General features: G+C 44.4%; 1 protein-coding gene across 2 annotated transcripts; it reads left to right on the forward strand.

Annotated features, from left to right (window-relative positions):
- The first annotated feature begins 343 nt into the window (after positions 1–343).
- Positions 344–22,780, forward strand: NOCT (nocturnin). 2 transcript variants are annotated; one of them, XM_053581675.1, is made up of 3 exons: positions 344–737; positions 19,986–20,255; positions 20,848–22,780. In XM_053581675.1, the coding sequence occupies exons 1-3, from the start codon at positions 557–559 to the stop codon at positions 21,681–21,683; spliced, it is 1,287 nt and encodes a 428-aa protein (XP_053437650.1). In that variant the 5' UTR covers positions 344–556; the 3' UTR covers positions 21,684–22,780. The 2 variants fall into 2 exon arrangements, with proteins under 2 accessions (XP_053437650.1, XP_053437657.1); XM_053581682.1 differs by lacking the exon at positions 344–737 and adding an exon at positions 8,235–8,307.
- Positions 22,781–24,852: the final 2,072 nt, after the last annotated feature.

The raw sequence follows: 24,852 nt of genomic DNA on the forward strand, positions 1-24,852 counted from the left end.
TCGGACACACACGTGTCGCCTGGGCCACAGCCCTGGAACTGTCTTGGGATTCCCAGCCTGTGGGTGCTTCCATTCCAGCCAGGGGAAGGGGACGCTTATTTCTTTAAAACCGCTTCAACAGATAACGTGTTTACTTTAGACCTCCTGCGGCCTCCACGCCATATAATAGTATACACCTTCCTTCCTTTGAAGATAAGATTGCCCGAGTGTAAGGAAGTCTGGCCTCGCCTCGCCGGCCCCGGCCCCGAGGGTCTCCCCCCTTCCGCTGGCGCTTGGTAGCGCCCGCTTTGTCAGTGCCGCGCTCGCCGGTTGCCCCCAGCTCTCGCCGGCCGGCTGCCGACAGTACCGCCGCAGCCGTCGCAGCTTCCTAGCCCCAACTCTTCTTTGCGGGCTCCGCTGCCCAGGACCTGCCCCAGGACCTGGGCCGGGTGAGAAGAGGCCTCGGAGCATCTGCTCTGGCGGCCCCGACAATCTGTTGGGCTCGCCGGCGTCGGCCCCAGCCAGGCTCCGCTTCTCCGCGCGAGGGGCCGCGGCGGTTGTGGCGGCGGAGCCCGGCATGTATCAGAGCCCGCGGCGGCTCTGCTCCGCCCTGCTGCAGAGGGACGCGCCCGGCCTGCGCCGCCTGCCCACCCCCGGGCTGCGCCGCCAGTCGTCCCCGCCGGCGGCTGTCCCCCGGCCCACATCCCCCAGGCTCCTGGCGGCGGCCTCAGGCGCTGTGAGATCGTGTTCCAGAACCGGTGAGTGCGCAGCAGTTCGGCGGTGAAGCCGGGAGGCGTGAGAATGAATGAGAAGCCTTGTAGGGTCTGGTCTGGAATCGGGTCTTCTCCCCTCCCTGAGCGACACTCTTTACCCTTTTTTCTCTCTCTTTCCCCACCTTGCCCGGGGCTGGCACCAAGTCTGGTAAGAACTGGCACAGTATGTTCCCGCTTGTCCCTCCTTGGATGCCGGTGCGTTCTTTCTCCCTGTTGACCTAAGTTAAAATTTCTCTTTCATAGTCTACAAAATATTGGAAATTTTTTTTGTTTTTTGTTTTTTGTAGAGACAGAGTCTCACTTTATGGCCCTCGGTAGAGTGCCATGGCATCACACAGCTCACAGCAACCTCCAACTCCTGGGCTTAAGCGATTCTCTTGCCTCAGCCTCCCGAGTAGCTGGGACTACAGGCGCCCGCCACAACGCCCGGCTTTTTTTTGTTGTTGCAGTTCAGCCGAGGCCGGGTTTGAACCCGCCACCCTCGGTATATGGGGCCGGTGCCCTACCGACTGAGCCACAGGCGCCGCCCAAAATATTGGAAATATTTATGGAAAAAATCTAAAATGTTAATTACTTGGAGTGGCTTGCATGACCTAGATGTTCTGAATTTTAAATGGTTTTTTTTTTTGTAGAGACAGAGTCTCACTGTACTGCCCTCGGTAGAGTGCCATGGCCTCACACAGCTCACAGCAACCTCTAACACTTGGGCTTACGCGAATTCTCCTGCCTCAGCCTCCCGAGCAGCTGGGACTACAGGCGCCAGCCACAACGCCCGGATATTTTTTGGTTGCAGTTTGAACCCGCCACCCTCGGCATATGGGGCTGGCGCCCTACTCACTGAGCCACAGGCGCCGCCCTTAAGTCATGTTAATGTCTAATGACATAGAATGACTTGGTTTACATTTGTGTGGTGGTGTTTTGCTTTGGGTTTTTTTTAGTCTTCCACTCTTAAGACCTGGAGTCGACTCTGCCCTGTGTACCTGGTTTAAGATCTTACAAAAGTGACACCTTCCTTTCACTAAGAGCTGTTTTTATACATCATGGATTTCCCTTCTTTGCAACCTGGGTTTCTGTTTGGGGGCACATTACCATGGTCACATATTACATACAAATTAATTACACTTTTAAAATTGAAAAATGTAGTTTTTGTTTCAAAGCTGTCAACTAGTTCATAACACTCTTAAAGGGTATTTTGGTTGTGCTCAAGTTAGGTTATTTCTATTAAGATATACTATATTAACCATTCTAGATTGTAAATCCATTTTGCTAGGAAAGTTCTGGATTCAGAAGGGCAAATTGAGCAGTAGAAAGAATAGGTTTAATGTGGTTTTCTTTAACAGAAGAGATCATCTGAAATGTGATTAAGCTTGGTACATGTTACTGGCAGATATTTAGGCTGGAACACACTTTTATTTCTTTATTTATTTTTATTATTTATTATTTTTTTTTGTAGAGACACAGTTGCACTTTATTGTCCTCCATAGAGTGCTGTGGCGTCACAGCTCACAGCATCCTCCAACTCCTGGGCTTAGGCGATTCTCTTGCCTCAGCCTCCCGAGTAGCTGGGACTACAGGTGACGGCCACAATGCCCGGCTGTTTTTTTGTTGCAGTTTGGCCAGGGGGCAGGTTGGAACCCGCCACCCTCACTGAGTCACAGGCACTGCCCAAAAAACTCGGTATCAGTGGTTCTCAACCTTTCTAATGCTGCGACCCTTTAATACAATTCATGTTGTGGTTACCCACAACCATAAAATTATTTTCGTTGCTATTTCATAACTGTAATTTTGTTACTGTTATGAATCATAATGTAAATATCTGATATGCAGGACGTATTTAGGCAACCCCAGTGAAAGGGTCATTCGACACCCCCCCCAAAGGGGTTGCAACCCATAGGTTGAGAACCGCTGCTTTATATTGTTCTTTTTTTTTTTTTTTTTTGTAGAGACAGAGTCTCACTTTACTGCCCTTGGTAGAGTGCCGTGGCGTCACACGGCTCACAGCAACCTCCAGCTCTTGGGCTTACGTGATTCTCTGGCCTCAGCCGCCCAAGCTGCTGGGACTACAGGTGCCCGCCACAACGCCCGGCTATATATTGTTCTTAAAATAATTAACTTCCGTGGAGGGAAAGAATGAACCTGGGCGTTGTGGCGGGCGCCTGTAGTCCCAGCTACTCCAGAGGCTGAGGCAAAAGAATCGCCTAAACCCAGGAGTTGGAGGTTGCTGTGAGCTGTGACGCAACAGCACTCTACCGAGGGCGATGAAGTGAGACTCTGTCTCTACAAAAAAGAAAGAATGAACTTGATGGTCATAGTTGGGTTTTTTTAATCCAATTTTGTAGGAATTTAGCACATTGTGAAATAATCCTTAGAATTGGTACCGCCTAATTTTTTTTTTTTTCTAGAAATGTTCAAGATGGACATTGTTAGGTTTGAAGTGGAAAAGTAAAAGAAAACCGCTGGTGTTTTCTGTACCATCTCTGTCCTAAATTGCTTCAGAGACGGGGTTAGTCAGTAGGTACCTGGTGGGAATCCAGTGAGCTTGTGTAACACAAATTCAGTGTGTTAACTGAGGAATAAATGGTCATGTTAGATAGATTTGGAATGTTAGGCGTTTGACAAAATAAAGTGTTGTATGAACTTTTTAAAAAGTTCTCTGAAACCCCTTGGTTTTACAAATAAAGAAATTGAAGGACTTTATGGTACTTAGAAACTATTGTAGACAGTACAAAGTCTAAACAATTTTCTTGTTTCATGCATTTGTAGCTTTAGCTACTTGTTAGAAGAAATGTGTGCCCACCACATTCATTAAGTCATTTGTTGATCATTCATTCAAGAAGGTCTTTACAGAAGTGTCTCTGGCAATGTAGGTGTTTTATTATAAGAGGTAAAATACGTGACCTTTAGTCCCTAAGGGGTTTACTGCCCACTAAGGGTTGAGATCTGCACAAAGAAATGGCTCTTTAGTGAAAAGAGACACCACCTTTGATTCTCTTTGTTTGCAAATGGCACAGGGATGTAGGTGACTGGGAAGTCCTTGTCAGCAATGAGGATGCTTTTAGGCTTCTGAAAGTGGCTGGCATTTGAACTAAACTTTGAAGCTTGGTTAGGATTGGAAGAGATTAATGTAAGACATTTTGTTTGGGACAAGTAGGAGCAACTGGGGAAAGGCATCATGGATGAGGAAGGGTGAGAGAAGAGGCACTTGGCAAAATGAGCAGTGTTTCCCAGAGTGCCTCGGAACAGCATTAGGTTCTTTTTATTATTATTATTATTACTTTTTTTTTTTTTTAGTCATGGTCTCAGGCTGCCTCCCTGGGTAGAGTGCCGAGGTGCCATAGCTCACATCAACCTCCAACTCTTGGGTTCAAGTGATCCTCTTGCCTCAGTTTTTCTATTTTTAGTAGAGACAGGGTCTCACTTTTGCTTAGGCTGGATTAGATTCTTTATAAAACTTCAGATTTTTAGCTGGGTGTCCATAGCTAAGTGGTTAGGGTGCTGGCCACATGCACCGGGCATGGTGGGTTCAAACCCGGCCTGGGCCTGCTAAACAACAACAACAAAAAAATGCTGGGCACTGTGGTGGGTGCCTGTAGTCCCAGCTACTTAGAAGGCTGAGGCAAGAGAATCACTTGAACCCAAGAGTTTGAGGTTGCTGTGAGCTATACTGTTACAGCACTCTTACCGAGGGCAACATAGTGATACTCTTTCTCAAAATAAATAAATAAAAATTCATTTTCTTGGATCCTATTATAGACCCATTAAATCAGAATCTTTTTTTTTTTTTTGCAGTTTTAGCCAGGGCCAGGCTTGAACCCACCACACCTGATATATGGGGCTGATGCCCTACTCCTTGAGCCATGGGCACCACCCTTTTTTTTTAAAGAAAGTCTCATTTTGTCGTCCTTGGTAGAGTGCTATGGAGTCACAGCTCACAGCAACCTCCAGCTCTTTAGGCGATGCTCTTGCCTCAGCCTCCTGCGTAGCTGGGACTATAGGTGCCCACCACAATGCCCGGCTATCTTTTGTTGCAGAATGGCCAGGGCCGGGTTTGAACCTGCCACCCATCGTGTATGGGGCCCTGTGCCCTATTCAATGAGCCACAGGTGCCGCCCTAGAATAATTTCTTAAAATTATTATTACAATTTTTTTTTTGAGACACACCACAAGGCCTGGCTATTTTATTTTTGTTGTTGACATTGTTGTTTAGCAAGCCGGGTCTGGGTTTGAACCCACCAGCCCTGGTGCATGTGGCCAGCGCCCTAACCACTGAGCTATGCGCGCGAAGCCTAAATCAGAATCATTAATGGTTGACCTTGGATTCCACGTTTCTGAATAACAATAATGGTAGAATTCCAGATTATTTCTTTTTAAAGTCTTTTTTTTTTTTTTTTAGACAGAGTCTCACTTCAGCCCTGGTAGAGTGCCGTGGCATCATAGTCTGCAGCAACCTCAGACTTTTGGGCTGAAGCCATTCTCTTGCCTCAGTCTTCTCAGTAGCTGGGACCACAGGTGCCGGCCAAAATGCCCAGCTAATTTTAGAGACAGGAGCTCACTGTTGCTCAGGCTGGTCTTGAACTTGTGAGCTTAGGTGATCCACCCACCTCATCCTACCAAGAGTGCTGGGATTACAGATGTGAGCCACTTTACCCAGCACATATTATTAAGTGTCCCAAAATTTGGACATCTTGCACCCATGTGTGAGAGAGGCCTTGAAGGCATGAAAAGCTATTCTCTTCCTTCCAGTCTTGTGGGGGAGTAATGAATCCTATTGCTCAGCCTCCTTTGATAAACAGTTTCTTTTTCTTTTTCTTTTTTTTTTTGAGACAGAGCCTCAAGCTGTCGCCCTGGGTAGAGTGCCCTGGCATTACAGCTCACAGCAACCTCCAACTCCTGGGTTCAAGCGATTCTCCTGCCTCCGCCTCCCAAGGAGCTGGGACTACAGGCGCCCACCACAATGTCCGATTATTTTTTTGTTGCAGCCATCATTGTTTGGCAGGCCTGGGCTGGATTTGAACCCGCCAACTCAGGTGTATGTGGCTGGTGCCTTAGCCGCTTGAGCCACAGGTGCTTAGCCTGATAAACAGTTTCTTCTTAATTTATACCCCTGGGCAATTGGAGGAAAGAAGATATGTACAGTGTCTTTGGAGTTATCAGATTCTAGACTGTTAAAATTTAAAGGGGACTTTGGAGATGATCTCAGTGTTTTGCTTCCTTTTCTCCAGCAATCCTCCATAAAGAGGTGGCAGTTGCCACAGTTACTGTGCTGGGTGAAATGCAGTCAGGAGTCATCTCTGGATTTATAAATGTTATCCTCCAGATCCCTCCTCCTCAGATAATGAAGAGTTGGCTGAATTACTGTTCTCCACCACTGGAACATGCTGCTTTTTTTCTTGATACAATTTTAAAAGGCAAATACTAGCTCATTTGAGGAGGAGGCTTTATTTAGTATGTCCTTTAACTATGTGAGTAAGCTGTTTATAAGAGAGAACAAATGGGAAAGCTTATAATTATCAAGATTCTACAGAAAAATTGCTTTCCTCCTAGAACTGAGGTCTTTTTCTGTGGCATTCAGTGGTAGTAGTTTAAATACAGTGAGTTCTTGGGGCTTAGGGGTTAACTGTGGCTCTAGAATCATGTTTAACACAGATTTGCAAGTCTTTTTTTTTTTTAAAGATCAAATATTACATTATGTCACATGACTAATTGCAGTGGGAACTGAATAGAAGGATAAATCAGTGTGGCTAAGTTTAAAAGAAACTTTTTTTTTTTTTTTTTTTTTTTGAGACAGAGTCTCAGTACGTCACCCTGGGGAGAGTGCTGTGGTGTCACAGCTCACAGCAACCTCAAATTCTTGGGCTTAAGCGATTCTCTTTCCTTAGCCTCTCAAGTAGCTGGGACTACAGGCACCTGTCACAATGCCCGGCTATTTTTTTTTGCAGTTGTCATTGTTTAGTGGGCCCAGACCAGGTTCAAACCTGCCAGCCTCAGTGTATGTGGCCAGTGCCATAACCACTGAGCTACAGGCACCCAGCCTTAAATAAAAAAGCATTTGAATGGGTGAAAGGAGGGCACAGTTCCTGGAAAAAAGTGCCTGGTGTGACATGGAGGAGTGGCGAACATCTTCCAGAAAAGAGGTATATCCAGAACTGTCTGGGACACTTGTTAAAATACAGATTGTTGCCCTGTAATGCTAACACTCTGGGAAGCCAGTGGAGGAGAGGCCTGGAATGAAGCCTGAGCACTCCCTTGTGTTTAAGACCAGCCTGAGCAAGAGCGAGACCCTGTCTCTACAAAAAATAAGTGCCTTTAGGTCTTGCTACTCAGGAGGCTGAGGCAGGAGGAGTACTTGAGCCCAGCAGTTGGAGGTTGCTGTGAGGTATGCTTACACTGGGGGCATTCTAGTCCAGGCAACAGAGACTGTCTCAAAAAAAAAAATGCAGATTTTGTTTTGCTCTTGTCTGCTTGAATCAAATTTCTGAGGAGCCTGGTAAGTTGTGTATTTGACAAGTGCCCCAGGTGACTTTTTGAAAAATTTGGGGATGGGCGGCGCCTGTGGCTCAGTCGGTAAGGTGCCGGCCCCATATACCGAGGGTGGCGGGTTCAAACCCGGCCCCGGCTGAACTGCAACCAAAAAATAGCTGGGCGTTGTGGCAGGTGCCTGTAGTCCCAGCTACTCGGGAGGCTGAGGCAGGAGAATCGCTTAAGCCCAGGAGTTGGAGGTTGCTGTGAGCTGTGTGACACCACGGCACTCTACCGAGGGCCATAAAGTGAGACTCTGTCTCTACAAAAAAAAAAAAAAAGAAAAGTGTGGGGAGTATTTGTGAGCTCCACCCCTCCTTTCCAAAGGTGCTTATTCCTGAGAAGTTTGAGAGGCTCTGGAGGAGACTCAGGAAGAGTATTAAGATCTTTGAACTTGGGCGGCGCCTGTGGCTCAGTGAGTAGGGCGCCGGCCCCATATGCCGAGGGTGGCGGGTTCAAACCCAGCCCCGGCCAAACTGCAACAAAAAAATAGCTGGGCGTTGTGGCGGGCGCCTATAGTCCCAGCTGCTCGGGAGGCTGAGGCAAGAGAATCGCGTAAGCCCGAGAGTTAGAGGTTGCTGTGAGCCGTGTGACGCCACCGCACTCTACCCGAGGGCGGTACAGTGAGACTCTATGTCTCTACAAAAAAAAAAAAAAAAAAGATCTTTGAACTTGAGGTCCTGCAAGAGACCCCTGAGCTAGAACGTTTACTCAGCAAAGCAGGTTACTAGGAACAAATTAGTATATCTATGAAAGTTTGAGAATAAACTTGAGACTTGGAAGTGTATGCATGCAGGTAAAGTGGACAGGGGATAAATGCAATAAGCAAGGAGGTTTCTATGGTATTTACTAAAAGAAAAGGAGGCAGTCATATTCAGGTTTCTTTTTCTTTTTTTTGTATTCAGGTTTCTTGTGAGGAGGAGGAGCAGATACAGTATATTTGCTGTTTAAAGTCACTGACTAAATCAGAGTTTATAGCACTTTGATAGCCACTTAAATGGTTAATGGTTATAGGGCCTTGAAAGCTACTAAAATGGTAAGTACTCCAAAATTTGAAGGATAATATGCAGGGATGTTTGGCCTCTTAGCAAACCCATTTGGACTTTTGTGGAAAGCTGCTAAAACTTTTCTTTTTGAGACAGTCTCAAAAAGACACAGTCTCACTGTGGCATCACCTCTTGGGCTTAAGTGATTCTCTTACCTCAGCAAGAAGTAAGGGTGCCGGCCCCATATACCAGAGGTGGTAGGTTCAAACCCGGCCCCGGGCCAAAAACAAAAAAAAAATGCAAAAAAAAAAAAAAGATTTTATTTTTATTTATTATTATTATTATTGCAGGGTATTTTTGGCCAGGCGGTTTGAACTCGCCACCTCTGGTGCCGCCCAGAAAGGAAAATTTGAAAACCACTTATTCCATACTCAGAATTGTAGTGTGAAGATGTCCATGAAAACAAGTGCTTAAAAGTTACAATGCAGCCAAAATTACAGCATTGTTGCAGTGGGAGGTCCTCATGGGCCCTGTCAGCTATCTTCGTTTCATGTATCTTCACTCATGTTTTAATGTTTTTTTTTTTTTGTAGAGACAGAGTCTCACTGTATCGCTCTCTGGTAGAGTGCCATGGCGTCACACAGCTCACAGCAACCTCTAACTCTTTTTTTTTTTTTTTTTTTTTTTAATTTGGCCGGGGCTGGGTTTGAACCCGCCACCTCCGGCATATGGGACCGGCGCCCTACCCGCTGAGCCACAGGCGCCACCCTCTAACTCTTGAGCTTAAGCGATTCTCTTGCCTTAGCCTCCCGAGTAGCTGGGACTACAGGCGCCCGCCACAACGCCCGGCTATTTTTTTGTTGCAGTTTGGCCTGGGCTGGGTTTGAACCCGCCACCCTCGGTATATGGGGCCGGCGCCCTACTCACTGAGCCACAGGCGCCGCCCCATTTTAATGTTTTTATCTCTTCCCTATTTCATGAGATTTTCTGAAAATTTATATTCTGCAGTCATTTTAAATTCCTACCCATTTACAAGTTCTCTAATTGCTCCTTTTTTCATAGAAGCCTATGTTTTGTGTCCATAGCTCTTGTAGCTTTAAGTATATCCAGATATGGGGTGGCGCCTGTGGCTCAGTCGGTAAGGCGCCGGCCCCATATACCGAGGGTGGCGGGTTCAAACCCGGCCCCGGCTAAATTGCAACCAAAAAATAGCCGGGCGTTGTGGCGGGCGCCTGTAGCCCCAGCTACTCGGGAGGCTAAGGCAAGAGAATCGCTTAAGCCCAGGAGTTGGAGGCTGCTGTGAGCTGTGTGATGCCACGGCACTCTACCGAGGGCCATAAAGTGAGACTCTGTCTCTACAAAAAAAAAAAAAAAGTGTATCCAGATATGTCTGCCCGTTTCTCCTTCAGACCTCTCTCCTTAAAAGGAAGCAGTTCTTGAGCTTTTCTAGGTGGGAAGTCCATCTAGAGAAGGACCAGCCAACTTCTCAGTAGAATGCTTGGGAACAACAGGCTGAGGACCACTGTGTTCGCCAAAGCAAAGAGGCATGTTCTGTGTTTTTAGTCTTACCTAATCCCTAGCCACCACCACCCTTTTTTTGTTTGTTTGTTTAAACTATCCTTGAGGTTCAGAGTTAGCTCCTGATCTGGTCTGGTTCTCTTTTAGGGCCAGTTTACCCCTGGGAGCCCTTCTAAGATATAATGCTCACATTCTTTAGAGCCTTCTCCAGTTCTGCCCAGCAGGCAAAAGCTACCCTTCCCAGCTTTTGTCTGTGTAAGAGAGTAGACACTTGTAACTACTGCAGCTGTTTCAGTTTTCTTTTTCTTTTTTTGTTTTTTTGACATGAGACTTTATTTTATCTCCCTTAGTAGAGTAGTGGGTAGAGTGCTGGTAGAGTGCCTAAAGTGCTGTGGCCTCACAGCTCACAGCAACTTCAAACTCTTGGACTCAAGCAATTGTCTTGCCTCAGCCTCCCAAGTGGCTGGGACTACAGGTACCCACCACAACGCCTGGCTATTTTTAGAGACGAAGTCTCGCTCTGGCTCAGGCTGGTCTCGAACCTGTGAGTTTAGGCAATCGACCCGCCTCTGCCTCCCAGAGTGCTAGGATTACAGGTATGAGCCACTGCCCCCAGCCTCAATCTCAAACACTTGGGCTCAAGTGATTCTCATGCCTCAGCCTCCCAAGTAGCTGGGACTATCTATAGGCACCCACCACAACGCTTGGCTATTTTTAGAGACCAGATCTTGCTCTGGCTCAGGCTGGTTCAGGCAGTCCACCTGGCCTGGCCCCTAAGTTTTGTTTTGTTCGTTGTTTTTTTTTTTTTTTTTTTTTGAGACAGAGTGTCACTATGCCGCCCTTGGTAGAGTGCTGTGGCATCACAGCTCACAGTAACCTCAAACTCCTGGCTTAAGCGATTCTCTCGTCTCAACCTCCCAAGTAGCTAGAACTACAGACACCCGCCACAATGCCTGGCTCTTTTTTTGTTGCAGTTGTCGTTGTTTAGCTGGCTAGGCCGGATTCGAACCCGCCAGCCTGGGTGTAGGTGGCCGACACCCTACCCACTGAGCTATGGGTGCCTTACCCTGGGCCCTCGGTTTTCATTCTCGAATGAATCACCCTAACAATTGCCCCTTTTCTTCCCTACCCCTTCCATTTGTTGACTCAGCTTTTGAGTTTCTTCAGGGTGCCCTTGGGAAGAACCATATTTACCCTTGGTAGCTTGTATTGCTGTCTTCTCCACTATTTTCAAACTTGTTTCTGTCTGCCTAGAATTCCTTCAGATTTTTGGCCCATTGATGGCATCTATCCATTCCTGTTTTCCAATATTATTGAAGTATTCTTTACAAGTTTTTGAATGTAGCACTTTATTTATTTATTTGAGAGTTTTACTTTGTCACACTCAATAGAATGCAGTAGTGTCACACACAACTCACGGCAACCTCAAACTCTTGGGCTCAAGCAGTCCTCTTGTGTCAGCCTTCTAAGTAGGTGGGAGTACAGATTTTTATTTTATTAGAGATAGGGTCTTACTCTTGCTCAGGCTGGTCTTGAATTTGTGAGCTCCTAGAGTGCTAGGATTACTGGAATGAGCCACTGCACCAGATAGTTTATTCTTGAAAGATCTTAGGAAGGAGAGAAAGTAAATATGTGCTTCACTTTGCTCTTTTGATCTAGAGTCAGCCTGCCCAATGACATTTTACTATATGCAAAATATCAATTCCCATTTTAAAAAATGAGTAGTTGGATTACAGATTTTGTTTTTTAGAGACAGTCTCACTTTGTCACCCTTGGTAGAGTGCTATGGCATCACAGCTCACAGCAACTTCTAGCCCTTGGGCTTAGGCTATTCTCTTGCCTCAGCCTCCCAAGTAGTTGGGCCTATAGGTGCTTGCCACAATGCCCTATTTTTTTTTTTTTTTTTGAGACAAAGCCTCAAGCTGTCGCTTAGGTTGAGTGCTGTGGCTTAGGTTGAGTGCTGTGGCATCACAGCTCACAGCAACCTCCAATTCCTGGGCTCAAGCGATTCTCCTGCCTCCACCTCCCAAGTAGCTGGGAGTATAGGCGCCCACCACAAGGCCGGGCTATTTTTTGGTTGTAGCCGTCTTTGTTTTTTGGTGGGCTCAGGCTGGATTTGAACCTGCCAGTTCAGGTGTATGTGGCTGGCGCCTTAGCCGCTTGAGCCACAAGCACCAAGCCATGCCTGGCTATTTATTTGTTGCAGTTTGGCTGAGGCTGGGTTCGAACTTGCCACCCTCGGTACATGGGGCTGGCACCCTACTCACTTGAGCCACAGGCGTTGCTCTGGATTACAGATTTTTTGTTTGTTTTTGTTTTTTTTGTAGAGACAGAGTCTCACTTTATGGCCCTCGGTAGAGTGCCATGGCATCACACAGCTCACAGCAACCTCCAACTCCTGGGCTTAAGCAATTTTCCTTCCTCAGCCTACACAGCAGCTGGGGCTACAGGCGCCCGCCACAACGCCCAGCTATTTTTTGGTTGCAATTCAGCCGGGGCCCTGTTTGAACCCGCCACCCTCGGTACATGGGGCCGGCGCCTTACCGACTGAGCCACAGGCGCCGCCCCTGGATTACAAATTTTTAAAAGCATTTGACAGTTTTAATTTAGGTCATTAGAAAAATTTCTATTCCTGGGTGGCGCCTATGGCTCAGTGAGTAGGGCGCTGGCCCCATATGCCGAGGGTGGTGGGTTCAAACCTGGCCCCAGCCGAACTGCAACAAAAAAAATAGCTGGGTGTTGTGGCGGGCGCCTGTTGTCCCAGCTGCTCGGGAGGCTGAGGCAAGAGAATCACATAAGCCCAAGAGCTGGAGGTTGCTGTGAGCCGTGTGACACCACGCACTCTACCAAGGGCAGTAAAGTGAGACTCTGTCTCTACAAAAAAAAAAAAAAAAGAAAAATTTCTATTCCCTTATGTGCGTGCCTTAATTATTTCAGCAAGTTTGTATGTGAAAATTGTTTCCCATCATTTTTAAGGGACTATAAGTCTTTCAGTGGTTTTATGATATACATACAGATACACTATATAATTAATTTACATATATATTTTTTTGAGATGAGGTCTTGCTCTGTTGCCGCGGGAGCCTCCTGCCTCTGCCTCCTGAGCAGCTAGGACAGGCGCCTAGCTCATTTAAATATAATCTAGAGCAAGTGTTGGCAAACTTTTTCTGTAAAGAGCCAGCTAGTAAATATTTTAGGCTTTCTGGACCATATGTCTTTTGCAAGAACCCAGCTCTGCTGTTTTAGTGTGAAAGCAGCTATAGACAATACAATACATAAACTTTATTTATGGACACTGGAATTTGAATTTCATGTCATTTTCACATGTCATGAGATATTACTGTTCTTAAGGATTTTTTCAACCATTTAAAAATATGAAAGCTTTTCTTAGCTCATAGGCAGCGCAAAAACAGTGCCAACCAGATTTGGCTTACAGACCATAGTTTGTAGACCCCTGATCTGCAGAGAACTCTATAGTCAGTAAAGTATTCCTTTTAGTTTTTATATTTCTGTCCATAACTGTAAAAATAGATTCATTTTACTTCAGAATATTGTGCTAGAAAAGCCCTGCTTGTAGAAATGATTGGCCAGCCAACACAAAATAGAGCACAAATTAAATGTGTTAAACTAGATTTTATTGTGGAGGGATTTCTTTTTCCTGAGAGACATTTTCCAAAGAAATCTTCATGACTGAAGGTATAGCTCAGCTTTATCTGGAAAACACTTTGGCATTCTTGTCCAAAGAACATAATTGGTGACTGCTGCCTGGCAAAGAAAGGTCCTTTGGATTGTCACACTGTGTCTAGGTGCTTATATTTTTAGACACATTAGGTTGAGAGTCATGACTTTCACTTGATATCTCTGGTAATGCCACGTAGGTCATGACACTGCTTTGTACACTTTGTGCTGTGCCAGCATGCCTGCTGTAATGGCAGTGACGTCAGCAAGTGGAGGAGGTGGAACTTGACATCTGTTGATTACTGGCGTGAAGAATGGGCTGGTATGTGTGCCCTCACCCCAGCCTGAGTCAGGACAGCTCCACCTCAGTTGTCCTGACACGATGTCAGCACTCTTTGAGGTACTGACAGCAGTCCAAGGTGCAGGTAAAGTAACTTTGTCTAGGGCCAAATCTGTGCTAATTTTGCAAGCTTGAGAAATCTGAAATCTCAGCCTCAGTAGCCATGTTTGTAAAATGGTGAATATCCCTCTTCACTGGATTGTTGGAGAGAGTAATGAAAACATGTGTAAGTAGTCTGGCATATTATCTCAGAGGGTTATAGCCTCTTTAAGAGAAAGTGAGCATCTCTGAAGATGTAACGGAATAGCTAACAGTTAGCTGATCACTTAGGATGTGCTAGGTACATCCAGTTTAATTCAGTTAATCCTTGCAGTAACTAAATGAAGATATCCCAAATGAAAAAACTGAGGAATGGGGCGGTGCCTGTGGCTCAGTGAGTAGGGCGCCGGCCCCATATGCCGAGGGTGGCGGGTTCAAACCCAGCCCCGGCCAAACTGCAACAAAAAAATAGCCGGGCGTTGTGGCGGGCGCCTGTAGTCCCAGCTGCTCGGGAGGCTGAGGCAAGAGAATCGTGTAAGCCCAAGAGTTAGAGGTTGCTGTGAGCCGTGTGATGCCACGGCACTCTACCCGAGGGCGGTACAGTGAGACTCTGTCTCTACAAAAAGAAAAAAAAAAAAAAAAAAAAGAAAAAACTGAGGAATGGAGAGGTAAATGAGAAGGTGGAGCCAGGATTCGAAACCATGCAGCCTAACTCGTGTGTATGCATTTAAGCTGCTCCTGCCTCTGTTGGACTGCATCTGAACTTCTGAGGAGGGTTGAGGCTTCATCTGTAAGGCTCACGAACTGGGCCTTGCTAAGTGCTGCAGGCATGCCTGTTAACATTCGGTCAATACAAAAAGTGCCAAAAAGAAAAAAAATGCAGATTTTAAGAAAGAAAAAAACAATTAAAATTGTAATAATATATACCAATAACAAAAGATGAATACAAGTCAGGTTGAGTACCTCCTGTAATTGCAGAAGTCAGGTGGGACTAGAGTATTACAAATTTAATGCAGGGTTTTTTTTTTTTTTTCGTGTGTGTGTGTGTGGCGGGGGGTTTGGCCAGGGCTGGGTTTGAACCCACCACCTCCGGCATATAGGACTGGCGCCCTACCCCTTTGAGCCACAGGTGCCGCCCTAATGCAGTTTTTTACTTTCTTAAAATGTGTATCATTTTGGGGGGGTACCCTACGTAGAACTCAGTAACAGATTTGGAGACAGGTCACTGACTAAAATACTTGACTCCCACCAGAAAATAGTATCTTCCTAAATTGGTATTTACTATCCAGTCTCTAGAATCTAAGGACAATGTCATACAAGTCCCAACTATGCAAAATTTGAAGGTGGTATTCAAACTTTGGTTCATGTGGACCTTTAGTGGACATGTTTTACTCTTGGAGTTTTAGGTTTCTAGCTGATGGATATACTCCACAGTCTCACAGAATTCCAGAAAGAGAGTTGTTTATTTTATTTATTTTTTGAGACAGAGCCTTAAGCTGTTGCCCTAGGTAGAGAGTGCTATGGCATCACAGCTCACAGCAACCTCCAGCTCCTGGGCTTAAGCGATTCTCTTGCCTTAGCCTCTCAAGTAGCTGGGACTACAGGTGCCCACCACAACGCCCGGCTATTTTTTATTTGTAGTTGTCGTTGTTTGGCAGGCCTGGGCTGGATTCGAACACGCCAGCTTTGGTGTACGTGGCTGGCACCTTAGCCAGTTGAACTACAGGCCCTGAGCCAAGAGAGTTGTTTAATAGTGACTCTCAGGACAAGTCATTTAAATTTCTGAACCTTATCTGTAAAATGGTATTAATAATAGCCAAGGTATTCTTGAGTGAGTAGCAAGTAACTGCAGGTAAAAGTGCATACCATAAAATGCTGTCAGGAGTGAAGGATGAGGACTGTAGTTGAATTATGTGAGGGTGCCCTAAGAGAAGCAGGCCAGGTGTAAGAAAAAGAACCATCCCTGTTTGATCCCTAGAGCCCAGCATGGTGGCTAGGAATCTTTATGTATTGATTCCTTTAGTATATAGCAAATAAACAGTATCTCTAACATACAAGTTGTTTTATGTCGATGGTTATCCTGTCGAATTTTCACTCACTTGGAGGTGGCCACGTTTATCGGAACCTACTCTTAAGAAGCGTAAGGAAAATCAGCTGCCTACGTTAGCCATTTTAATTTTCCGAGGTGGTTTAACTATGGCCAGTAGATGGCAGCATTGGCTCGCCGTTTCGGCGATGGCTTCCTGTGACGTTTGTCGGTTATAATTTTTGTGTTTCGTGTACATTGAGGTTTCTTTGGGCCCAAGGTTGAGCAGCTTCAGCAGCTTCCCAGGTGTGTACCCGAGATAATCCGCTCTTTTGTTTATTCTTTGATTTTTAGTCCGCGTTTTTGGCGAGCCACCTTCTCAGGGTGCTTAGCTGAAACTAAATGTGAGAGGAATTACTCAAATTGTGAATAGGCAAAACCCATGTAATTTCTGGGTAACTAGAGGAACTTGTGGACAGATATCTGTCTTCTGTGATTTCTAAGTGCTGTTAGGCTTGCTGGGAATTGTAGGGCCCCCGATCAGTTTGGGCCTCTACTAATCAGGGCTGTCCATCTAACATTCTAATTATTGATGTGGAAATGTTTCAATAAATCCTGATCATTTTCCTCAGTCAATCCTTTCAGGGGCTTGTATTGTGATCTGCTTAGATTGCTTTAGAAGTGTGCAACAATTGGTAGTATCAGGGATATGCACGCATTCAAGTATTTGTTAGTCAATTTTTTTTTTTTTGAGACAGTTACTATGTCTCAGTAGAGTGCTATGGCATCACTGCTCACAGCAACCTCAAACTCTTTGGCTTAAGCCATTCCCTTAACTCAGCCTCCCAAGTAGCTGGGACTATAGGCGCCCGCCACAACGCCCGGCTATTTTTTGGTTGTAGTTGTAATTGTTGTTTGGCAGGCCCTCCTGGATTCGAACCTGCCAGTCCCGGTGTATGTGGCTGGCACCGTAGCCGCTGAGCTACAGGTACTGAGCCTATTAGGCCATTTTTGCCTTGTGTTTTAGGGAGTGAAGGGATGACTGAATTCTCAGGCAATTCTTTCAAGGCTAATAAGGGCAAGAAGAGTTAGTTTATTCTTATGGAGTATAATGCCAATTATACTGCCAATGAGGTATTAATAATAGTACAAGGAATGCAAACATCCAGTTCTATATGTACATGGAAATGTGCTTATAGAATCACCAATGGCAAGAGATGGGATGGTGTTGCTAAATAGATAGGAGGCATAAGAGATGATGCTATTTTGATGTACCTCCATGCCTATGAGAATGATAGCTGAGGCTGGGCGTGGTGGCTCACGCCTATAATCCTAGCACTCTGGAAGGCCAAAGCTGGTAGATTGCTTGAGGTCAGGAGGCTTTGAGGCAAGGGAATGGCTCAAATCCAGGAGTTTGAGGTTGCTGTGAGCCATGATGATATGGCCCTTTACCCAGGATGACAGAGTGAGTCCCCTATCCCCAAAGAAGGAGAATGATAGCTGATACTTTTTCCTGGTAAAAGTGGCTGTAAAAAATGAATTTTGGGCAAAATACAAATACATAGGAAGTCAAATCCAAAATACTGTATCTCCACATACATGTAAAGTTAGACCTAGAAGGTAGTGTAAGTGCCCAATAAAATTCAGCAGAGGTTTTGTCAAGACTGGGTACCTTTTTTTGTTTTTGAGACAAAGTCTCAAGTTATCACCCTGGGTAGAGTGCCATGGTGTCACAGCTCACAGCAACCTCAAACCCTTGGGCTTAAGCAATTCTCTTGCCTCAGTCTCCCAAGTAGCTTAGCTGGGACTACAGTCACCAGCCACAAGGCCCAGCTGTTTTTTGTTGTTGTTGTTGTTGCAGTTGTCATTGTTGTTTAGCTGGCCAGGGCTGGGTTTGAACCCACCAGCCTCGGTGTATGTGGCCAGTGCCCTACCCCCTGGGCCACAAAATGCACGCATACCTGTTGGGAAAGCAGTATTTGTTTCTTCACCTTAGTCTAGTTTTCTTACTGGGCCAAAAAAACCCCACCTTGAGTTGAAGAAAAGGAACAAAAGAGCTTGCTTTCATGCTTTTGGTATTCTAAGACATTTAGTTAGACCTGCCATAGTGAATTTGATTGACTGATAGTTTGAGATGTGGTCAGTGAGCTTTCAAATTTTATAAAGAAAACTTTCTAGGGCGGCGCCTGTGGCTCAGTGAGTAGGGCGCTGGCCCCATATGCCAAGGGTGGCGGGTTCGGACCCAGCCCCAGCCAAACTGCAACAGAAAAATAGCCGGGCGTTGTGGCGCGCGCCTGTAGTCCCAGCTGCTTGGGAGGCTGAGGTAAGAGAATCGTGTAAGCCCAAGAGTTAGAGGTTGCTGTGAGCTTTGTGATGCCACGGCACTCTACCAGAGGGCGGGACAGTGAGACTCTGTCTCTACAAAAAAAAAAAAAAAAAAAGAAAACTTTCTAAAATATTTCATTTATAAAACGTTTATGAAGAAAACTTTGTGTCTTTTTTTTTTTTTTGAGACAGAGTCTCACTATTGCCCTCAGTAGAGTGCCGTGGTATCATAGCTCACAGCAACCTCAAACTCGTTGGGTTTAAGCGATTCTCTTGCTTCAGCCTCACAACTAATTGGGATTACAGGTACCTGCCACAACACCCGTCTATTTTTTGGTCGTAGTTGTCATTATTGTTTGGCAGGCCTGGGCTAAATTGAAACCCGCCAGCTCCTGTATATGTGGCTAGTGCCCTAGCCACTGAGCTACAGGCGCCGAGCCAGAAAACTGTGCCTTTCAAGAGAGGGCAAAAGTATAGAGATAGGGTAAGGAAATCCAGATTGCTTGGTACCAAGATTTGTCACACGCAGAGTCTTGGATATTAGTTTATTCCAAGTAAAATTTGCCCCTAATTTACAGTATAATGGAGAGAAAACAATGTTGGCTGACCTCTAAGAACAATTAATTACTTTCAAGGGAATTGACAGATGGCACCAAGCCGGTATTCTGGATTTTTAAAAATCTAGCAATTGATATTGGTTAACAGGCTGTACTATTCAATGATGTCGACAGTTCTACAGAAAGTCCAAGACCTAACTTAACATCTAAGAGAAATGGGATATAGGTTTAATCGAGCCATTACTTTCCATAACTGAGAGATGTATACAGATGAGATTACCAGGGGGACAGCCTGCTATAACCCTAATCCCTTCCCCATGACTAACATGGGCTTGCTTTTTGTTTTTGTATTTTTTTTTTTTTTTTTTGTAGAGACAAAAGTCTGTCTGTACTGCCCTCGGTAGAGTGCCATGACGTCACACGGCTCACAGCAACCTCCAACTCCTGGGCTTACACGATTCTCTTGCCTCAGCCTCCCCAGCAGCTGGGACTACAGGCGCCCACCACAACGCCCGGCTATTTTTTTGTTGTGATTTGGCCGGGGCTGGGTTTAAACCCGCCACCCTCAGCATATGGGGCCGGCGCCCTACTCACTGAGCCATAGGCGCTGCCCTGTTTTTGTATTTTGAGACAAAGTCTCAAGCTGTCACTCCGGGTAGAGTGCTGTGGCATCATAGCTCACAGCAACCTCTAACTCGGGCTCAGGCAATCCTCTTGCCTCAGTTTTTTTCTATTTTTAGTAGAAACAGCATCTTGCTTTTGCTCAGGCTGGTCTCAAACTCGTGAGCTCAAGCTGTCCACCCACTTCAGCCTCCCAGAGTGCTAGAATTACAGGCGTGAGCCGCTGCACCTGGCCTAACCTGGCTTTCTAACATTTGATTCTTTACAAACTAGTCTTTGAGTTCTAATTGAGGATGTGGATTTTTTTTTAAGCTATGCTTTTGTAAGACTGGGTGTATAAATTAGAAAGACAAATTCTAGGTTAGAAGAGACCATCAAGTTCAAGGTATTTCTCCCATATAAGTAGTTGTCTTTGTTAATACTGCATTAGTAGTAGTAGTAGTTAAATTACCTGTCCTAGTAAAAAGCTAAAACCTAGAAACTCCTTTAATCTGCCTCTGTAGAATGGCTTTTATACATGAATATGGCAACATTTCCCTAAACTGAGCTTCTGGTTTCTATGGACAGCAAATGCTTTATCTTATACCTGATCTGGGTGTGTAACTGTACTTTCCTTTTCTGTAGTGTATTCCATGGGAAACAGTACAAGCAGACTCTATAGTGCTCTCGCCAAGACACTGAACAGCAGCACTGCCTCCCAACACTCAGAGTATTTGGTGTCATCTGACCCAGAACTGCTGGAGCCCATTGATCCTAAAGAACTTCTTGAAGAATGCAGGGCTGTCCTGCACACTCGACCTCCTCGGTATCAGAGGGATTTTGTGGATCTGAGGACAGATTACCCCAGTAGACACCCACCCATTCGGGTCATGCAGTGGAACATCCTCGCCCAAGGTATGCCTGTTCCTTTTGTGCCCAAGTACTAACGCTTGCTGTACTTCTGCACATGCCCAGTACATTGGTATCTCACATGGTGGGAAGAGGTGTGAGTAGACGGGGGTGTAGAAGGATGGGGTGACTAGTGCAGCATGAGAAATTCCCAGAGTGGAGGTTGGGAAAAGGATTCATCTAGTTTTCACTAATAAAGCCAGCAACTCAAGATTCCATGTCTGTGAACTATTCAAGAACAATATCTACTTTCCAGCAGATCCAAATTTATGTTTTTTGTTTGTTTGATCGCCCTTGGTAGAGTGCCGTGGCGTCAGAGCTCACAGCAACCTCCAGCTCCTGGGCTTAGGTGATTCTCTTGCCTCAGCTTCCCGAGTAGCTGGGACACGAAATAGTTTTAATACGAAGGATCAATTGCATGCTTCATCAAGATAGTAATAAGTTTTTTAGTTTGGGTGGGTTATATAGTTTAGACAGAAGAATCTGAAGCAGAAGAGCATTCAAAGGGGTCTTGATCACCGTCAAACTCAGAGACTTCTAGGTATGTAGGAGTCATGGTTTTGTAGTAATTGGTAACTGACCAGCTTTTTCTTTTCAGCTCTTGGAGAAGGTAAAGACAACTTTGTACAGTGTCCCATTGAAGCACTCAAATGGGAAGAAAGGAAATGTCTTATCCTAGAGGAAATTCTAGCCTATGAGCCAGATATATTATGCCTCCAGGAGGTGGACCACTATTTTGATACCTTCCATCCACTCCTCAGTAGACTGGGCTATCAAGGCACATTTTTCCCCAAGCCCTGGTCACCCTGTTTAGATGTAGAACACAACAATGGACCAGATGGCTGTGCCTTGTTTTTTCTCCAAAACCGATTCAAGCTGGTCAACAGTGCCAATATAAGGCTGACAGCTATGACATTGAAAACCAATCAGGTGGCCATTGCACAGACCCTCGAGTGCAAGGAGTCAGGTCGAGAGTTCTGTATTGCTGTCACTCATTTAAAAGCACGCACTGGCTGGGAACGATTTCGATCAGCTCAAGGCTGTGACCTTCTCCAAAACCTGCAAAATATCACTCAAGGAGCCAAGATTCCACTTATTGTTTGTGGGGACTTCAATGCAGAGCCAACAGAAGAAGTCTACAAACACTTTGCTTCCTCCAGTCTCAACCTGAACAGTGCCTACAAGCTGCTGAGTGCTGATGGGCAGTCAGAACCCCCGTATACTACTTGGAAGATCCGGACCTCAGGGGAGTGCCGGCATACCCTGGATTATATCTGGTATTCTAAACATGCACTGAGCGTAAAGTCAGCTCTTGATTTGCTAACCGAAGAACAGATTGGACCCAACCGGCTGCCATCCTTCAATTATCCTTCCGACCATCTGTCTCTAGTGTGTGACTTCAGTTTTAATGAGGAACCTGATGGACTTTTATAAATGCTTGTCTTAGTCTTTTTAATCACAAGAGTCTTAACCAGGGCTGTTTGAGGAAACTGAAATAGAATAAGAAGTTGCCTGAGGAAGGATAAGGATATGGAAAGTTTCTATCATTTTACTTCCATGTCACCAGCATGCCCTTGGGAAAGAATCCCATTAGTTCACAAATGCTGTCAATTAAAACAGATAGCAAAAAAGGTATTTGCACTCCAGTTTTGGCTTGTATTATTGTTTTCTTTTCCTTTTAGCATTACATTTTGATCATTGAAGGGCATTAAATTGGCTTTGTTTTGAAGCTTTTTCAGTTTGAGGATGCAGTAAAAAAATCAGACTTGCTTGAGTCCTCAATTAACAGTAAGTATGTAGGAGCAATTTCTCTAGACAGCATTTTAAGTTATTTGTGGGTTTTTTTAATGTCAAGATGTGCATGGCAGTATTTTTATATTGTCATGTAATATTAATTATAACATTATGAAAATTTTAGAACCATGCAAAACATAAGTTATAGAGAAATTAATTTATGTAATAATTTTCTTAAAGCTTTAAAATGTTTTAATGGGGGGGCATCTAACAATGTGTAGCCTGGAGTTGTTACTTAAGTGTATCAGGTCTCCTTGATACATTCTTCATAAATAATCCTTACTGTGCCTCCTTGTTCCCCATTATTGTGTTTCATTTTCATTATTTAATCACTATTATGTATTTAAGCTTTTTCATTGGAATAATATTGGTATATGTTTGAGGTCACTTAATGTCATTATTATTTGAATTGGAATGTGCTTGACAATAGGTTAGTTAGAAGCTGTTTAATTGGCAATTGCTAAGAAAGTCAATGGGGCCTTCTTTCCAGAGATGAGAAACTTCCTACAAAACCTGTTAATGGGTTGTCATTGAAAAAATTTCCTAAGATAGCCAGATACTGTGGTTTGAAACATGTAGAAAGAAGAATGTAAAAACTTAGAACTTTCCATTAAGTGGCAAAGATAACAGGTGAAGCCTCTTCCAAGCAAAGTAACCTACCAGTAATAAATTGATAAATATTTTAATTCCTGAGTTGTAAATACTTAAGTTTGTTAATAAATGGTCTTTTAAAGTTAGTGCTTTTAATTTAATATCTTGTCTTTTTAACCCAAAAAGAATTTGGGAGTATAGGTAACCTACACACAGAAGCTTCATTTTATAAGTGGACACAGGTTGATCTGTAGTTGGAAGCTGAAGGCATGTACCTATGACGTGCTTATGTGGCACCTCAGCACCAAGGTGAGAGTACCCCAAAATGGATCACTCACATAATCTGCATTGGAGCCCTCTTTGCAACAATGAGGTTTTCAGTAACATTGTATGCACAAGATTTTAGGACTACCTGGGGGAATGGCGATTCTGTAGTGATAGAATTGGTTCAGATCTTAGCACAGCTAATGGTAATCTTATGTCGTTGAGAAACAGAACACTTAATAGTTAAGATATTACTGATCCTAAGTAAGCAAATGTGGGTAAGAATGACAGCCAAAATCATGTTTGAATTTCACATGTTGTCCAATAAATGAATTAACAAGGTGTAGACTGAGGGTGGCAGTCTACACCCTCAGATATGACTGGGTGGAAATGCCACTGGGGAAAAAGGATTCTGATATACCAATGTGTGACAGTAAGGTAAGGAAATGAAGAAAAATCCACAAGGAAACAATCCTTGTGAATTATTCTGTGGTGCTCTCATGGCAGGAGGCTGAACATTTACTTCAAGGATGACTTTGCATCTGTCTTTAAAGTGTAATTATGTGAGCATTCTATGTAAGACTTTTTTAGTAGTATATATAAATCATGTTGGGTTGCATTTCATATTTTCACTTTATCCTAAGTCTGTCTAGACAGCTTTGCCATATGGAGTGTCAGAGTAACCTGAGGGCAAAATGGCAAATAACACTTGTCCTGCAGAACTAATATGTTCAATGGATAAATTTCTCTTATTCCATCCCTCTGTACCTTTTGGTTCTGCTATTCCATTTATATATATACCCCATACGATTTTTGATCGTTGCTAAAAGAAGAGTTTTAAAAGAAGGTAGGCTGTGCAGAGCTGCAGTGAGGCTGAGAGTTGCATGGATTTTGGCTTCCATCATGCTGCATTTCAGTAGATTGCATTCTTACAGGGTGGTAGTAATAAACGCCTCATTTATTTAATAAAGGATTATGTTGACGTAAGAGGAAACTAACATTTCTGTCCCTAACCTGTGGCTTAAGAGCTTTATGTATGATCTTAAAACCGCCCTTAATTTATAAATAAGGGCTCAAAAGGTCAAATAATTTGAGCTAATAACTGAGCCAGAATTCAAACTCAGGTCTCTCTTGACTCCATGTTTTTGCTTCTTCCCACCACCATGTTCCTTTGGCCTTGAATGAGTACAAATGAGAAAAGCGATAACTGGGGGGTAACAAGAGATTTGTTACATAAAATATAGTGAACCAAACATTACTTTTATGGTACATACAATATTAGAAGAGAAGCAAAATATAGTGGATTTCAGTTGCCTAGTTTTACCATAAATAGAATAGAAATTAATGCAAATATTCTGTATTTGAACCACTTTTTAAACCATCTAAGATAAAAATGAAGGGATGTTGCATATAGTTTATATATATACATATATATTATATATAATGTGCCTTAGACTTGAAAGATTCCCAAGATTTAAAGCAGCACCTGTGGCTCAAAGGAGTAGGGTGCCAGTCCCATATACTGGAGGTAGTGGGTTCAAACCCAGCCCTGGACAAAAACGTGCCAAAAAAAAATACAAAATAGGGCGGCGCCTGTGGTTCAGTGGGTAGGGTGCCGGCCCCATATACTGAGGGTGGCAGCTTTGAACCTGGCCCCAGCCAAACTGCAACAAAAAAATAGCCGGTCTTCGTGGTGGGCACCTGTAGTCCCAGCTACTCGGGAGGCTGAGGCAAGAGAATGGTCTAAGCCCAGGAGTTGCTGGTTGCTGTGAGCTGTGACGCCACAGCCCTCTACCAAAGGCAATAAAGTGAGACTATCTCTTAAAAAATATATTTGTATTCTCATGATCACCATTGATTTGAATTTTATTAAAGGCAGAGTTTCCATAAAATGGACTTGCATAAGGAGCTCTGATGAACTCTTCAGTGACATGTATAAAAAACATGGAAGGGC

This window comes from Nycticebus coucang, chromosome 1 (assembly GCF_027406575.1).
Source record: "Nycticebus coucang isolate mNycCou1 chromosome 1, mNycCou1.pri, whole genome shotgun sequence".
Taxonomy (NCBI): domain Eukaryota; kingdom Metazoa; phylum Chordata; class Mammalia; order Primates; family Lorisidae; genus Nycticebus; species Nycticebus coucang.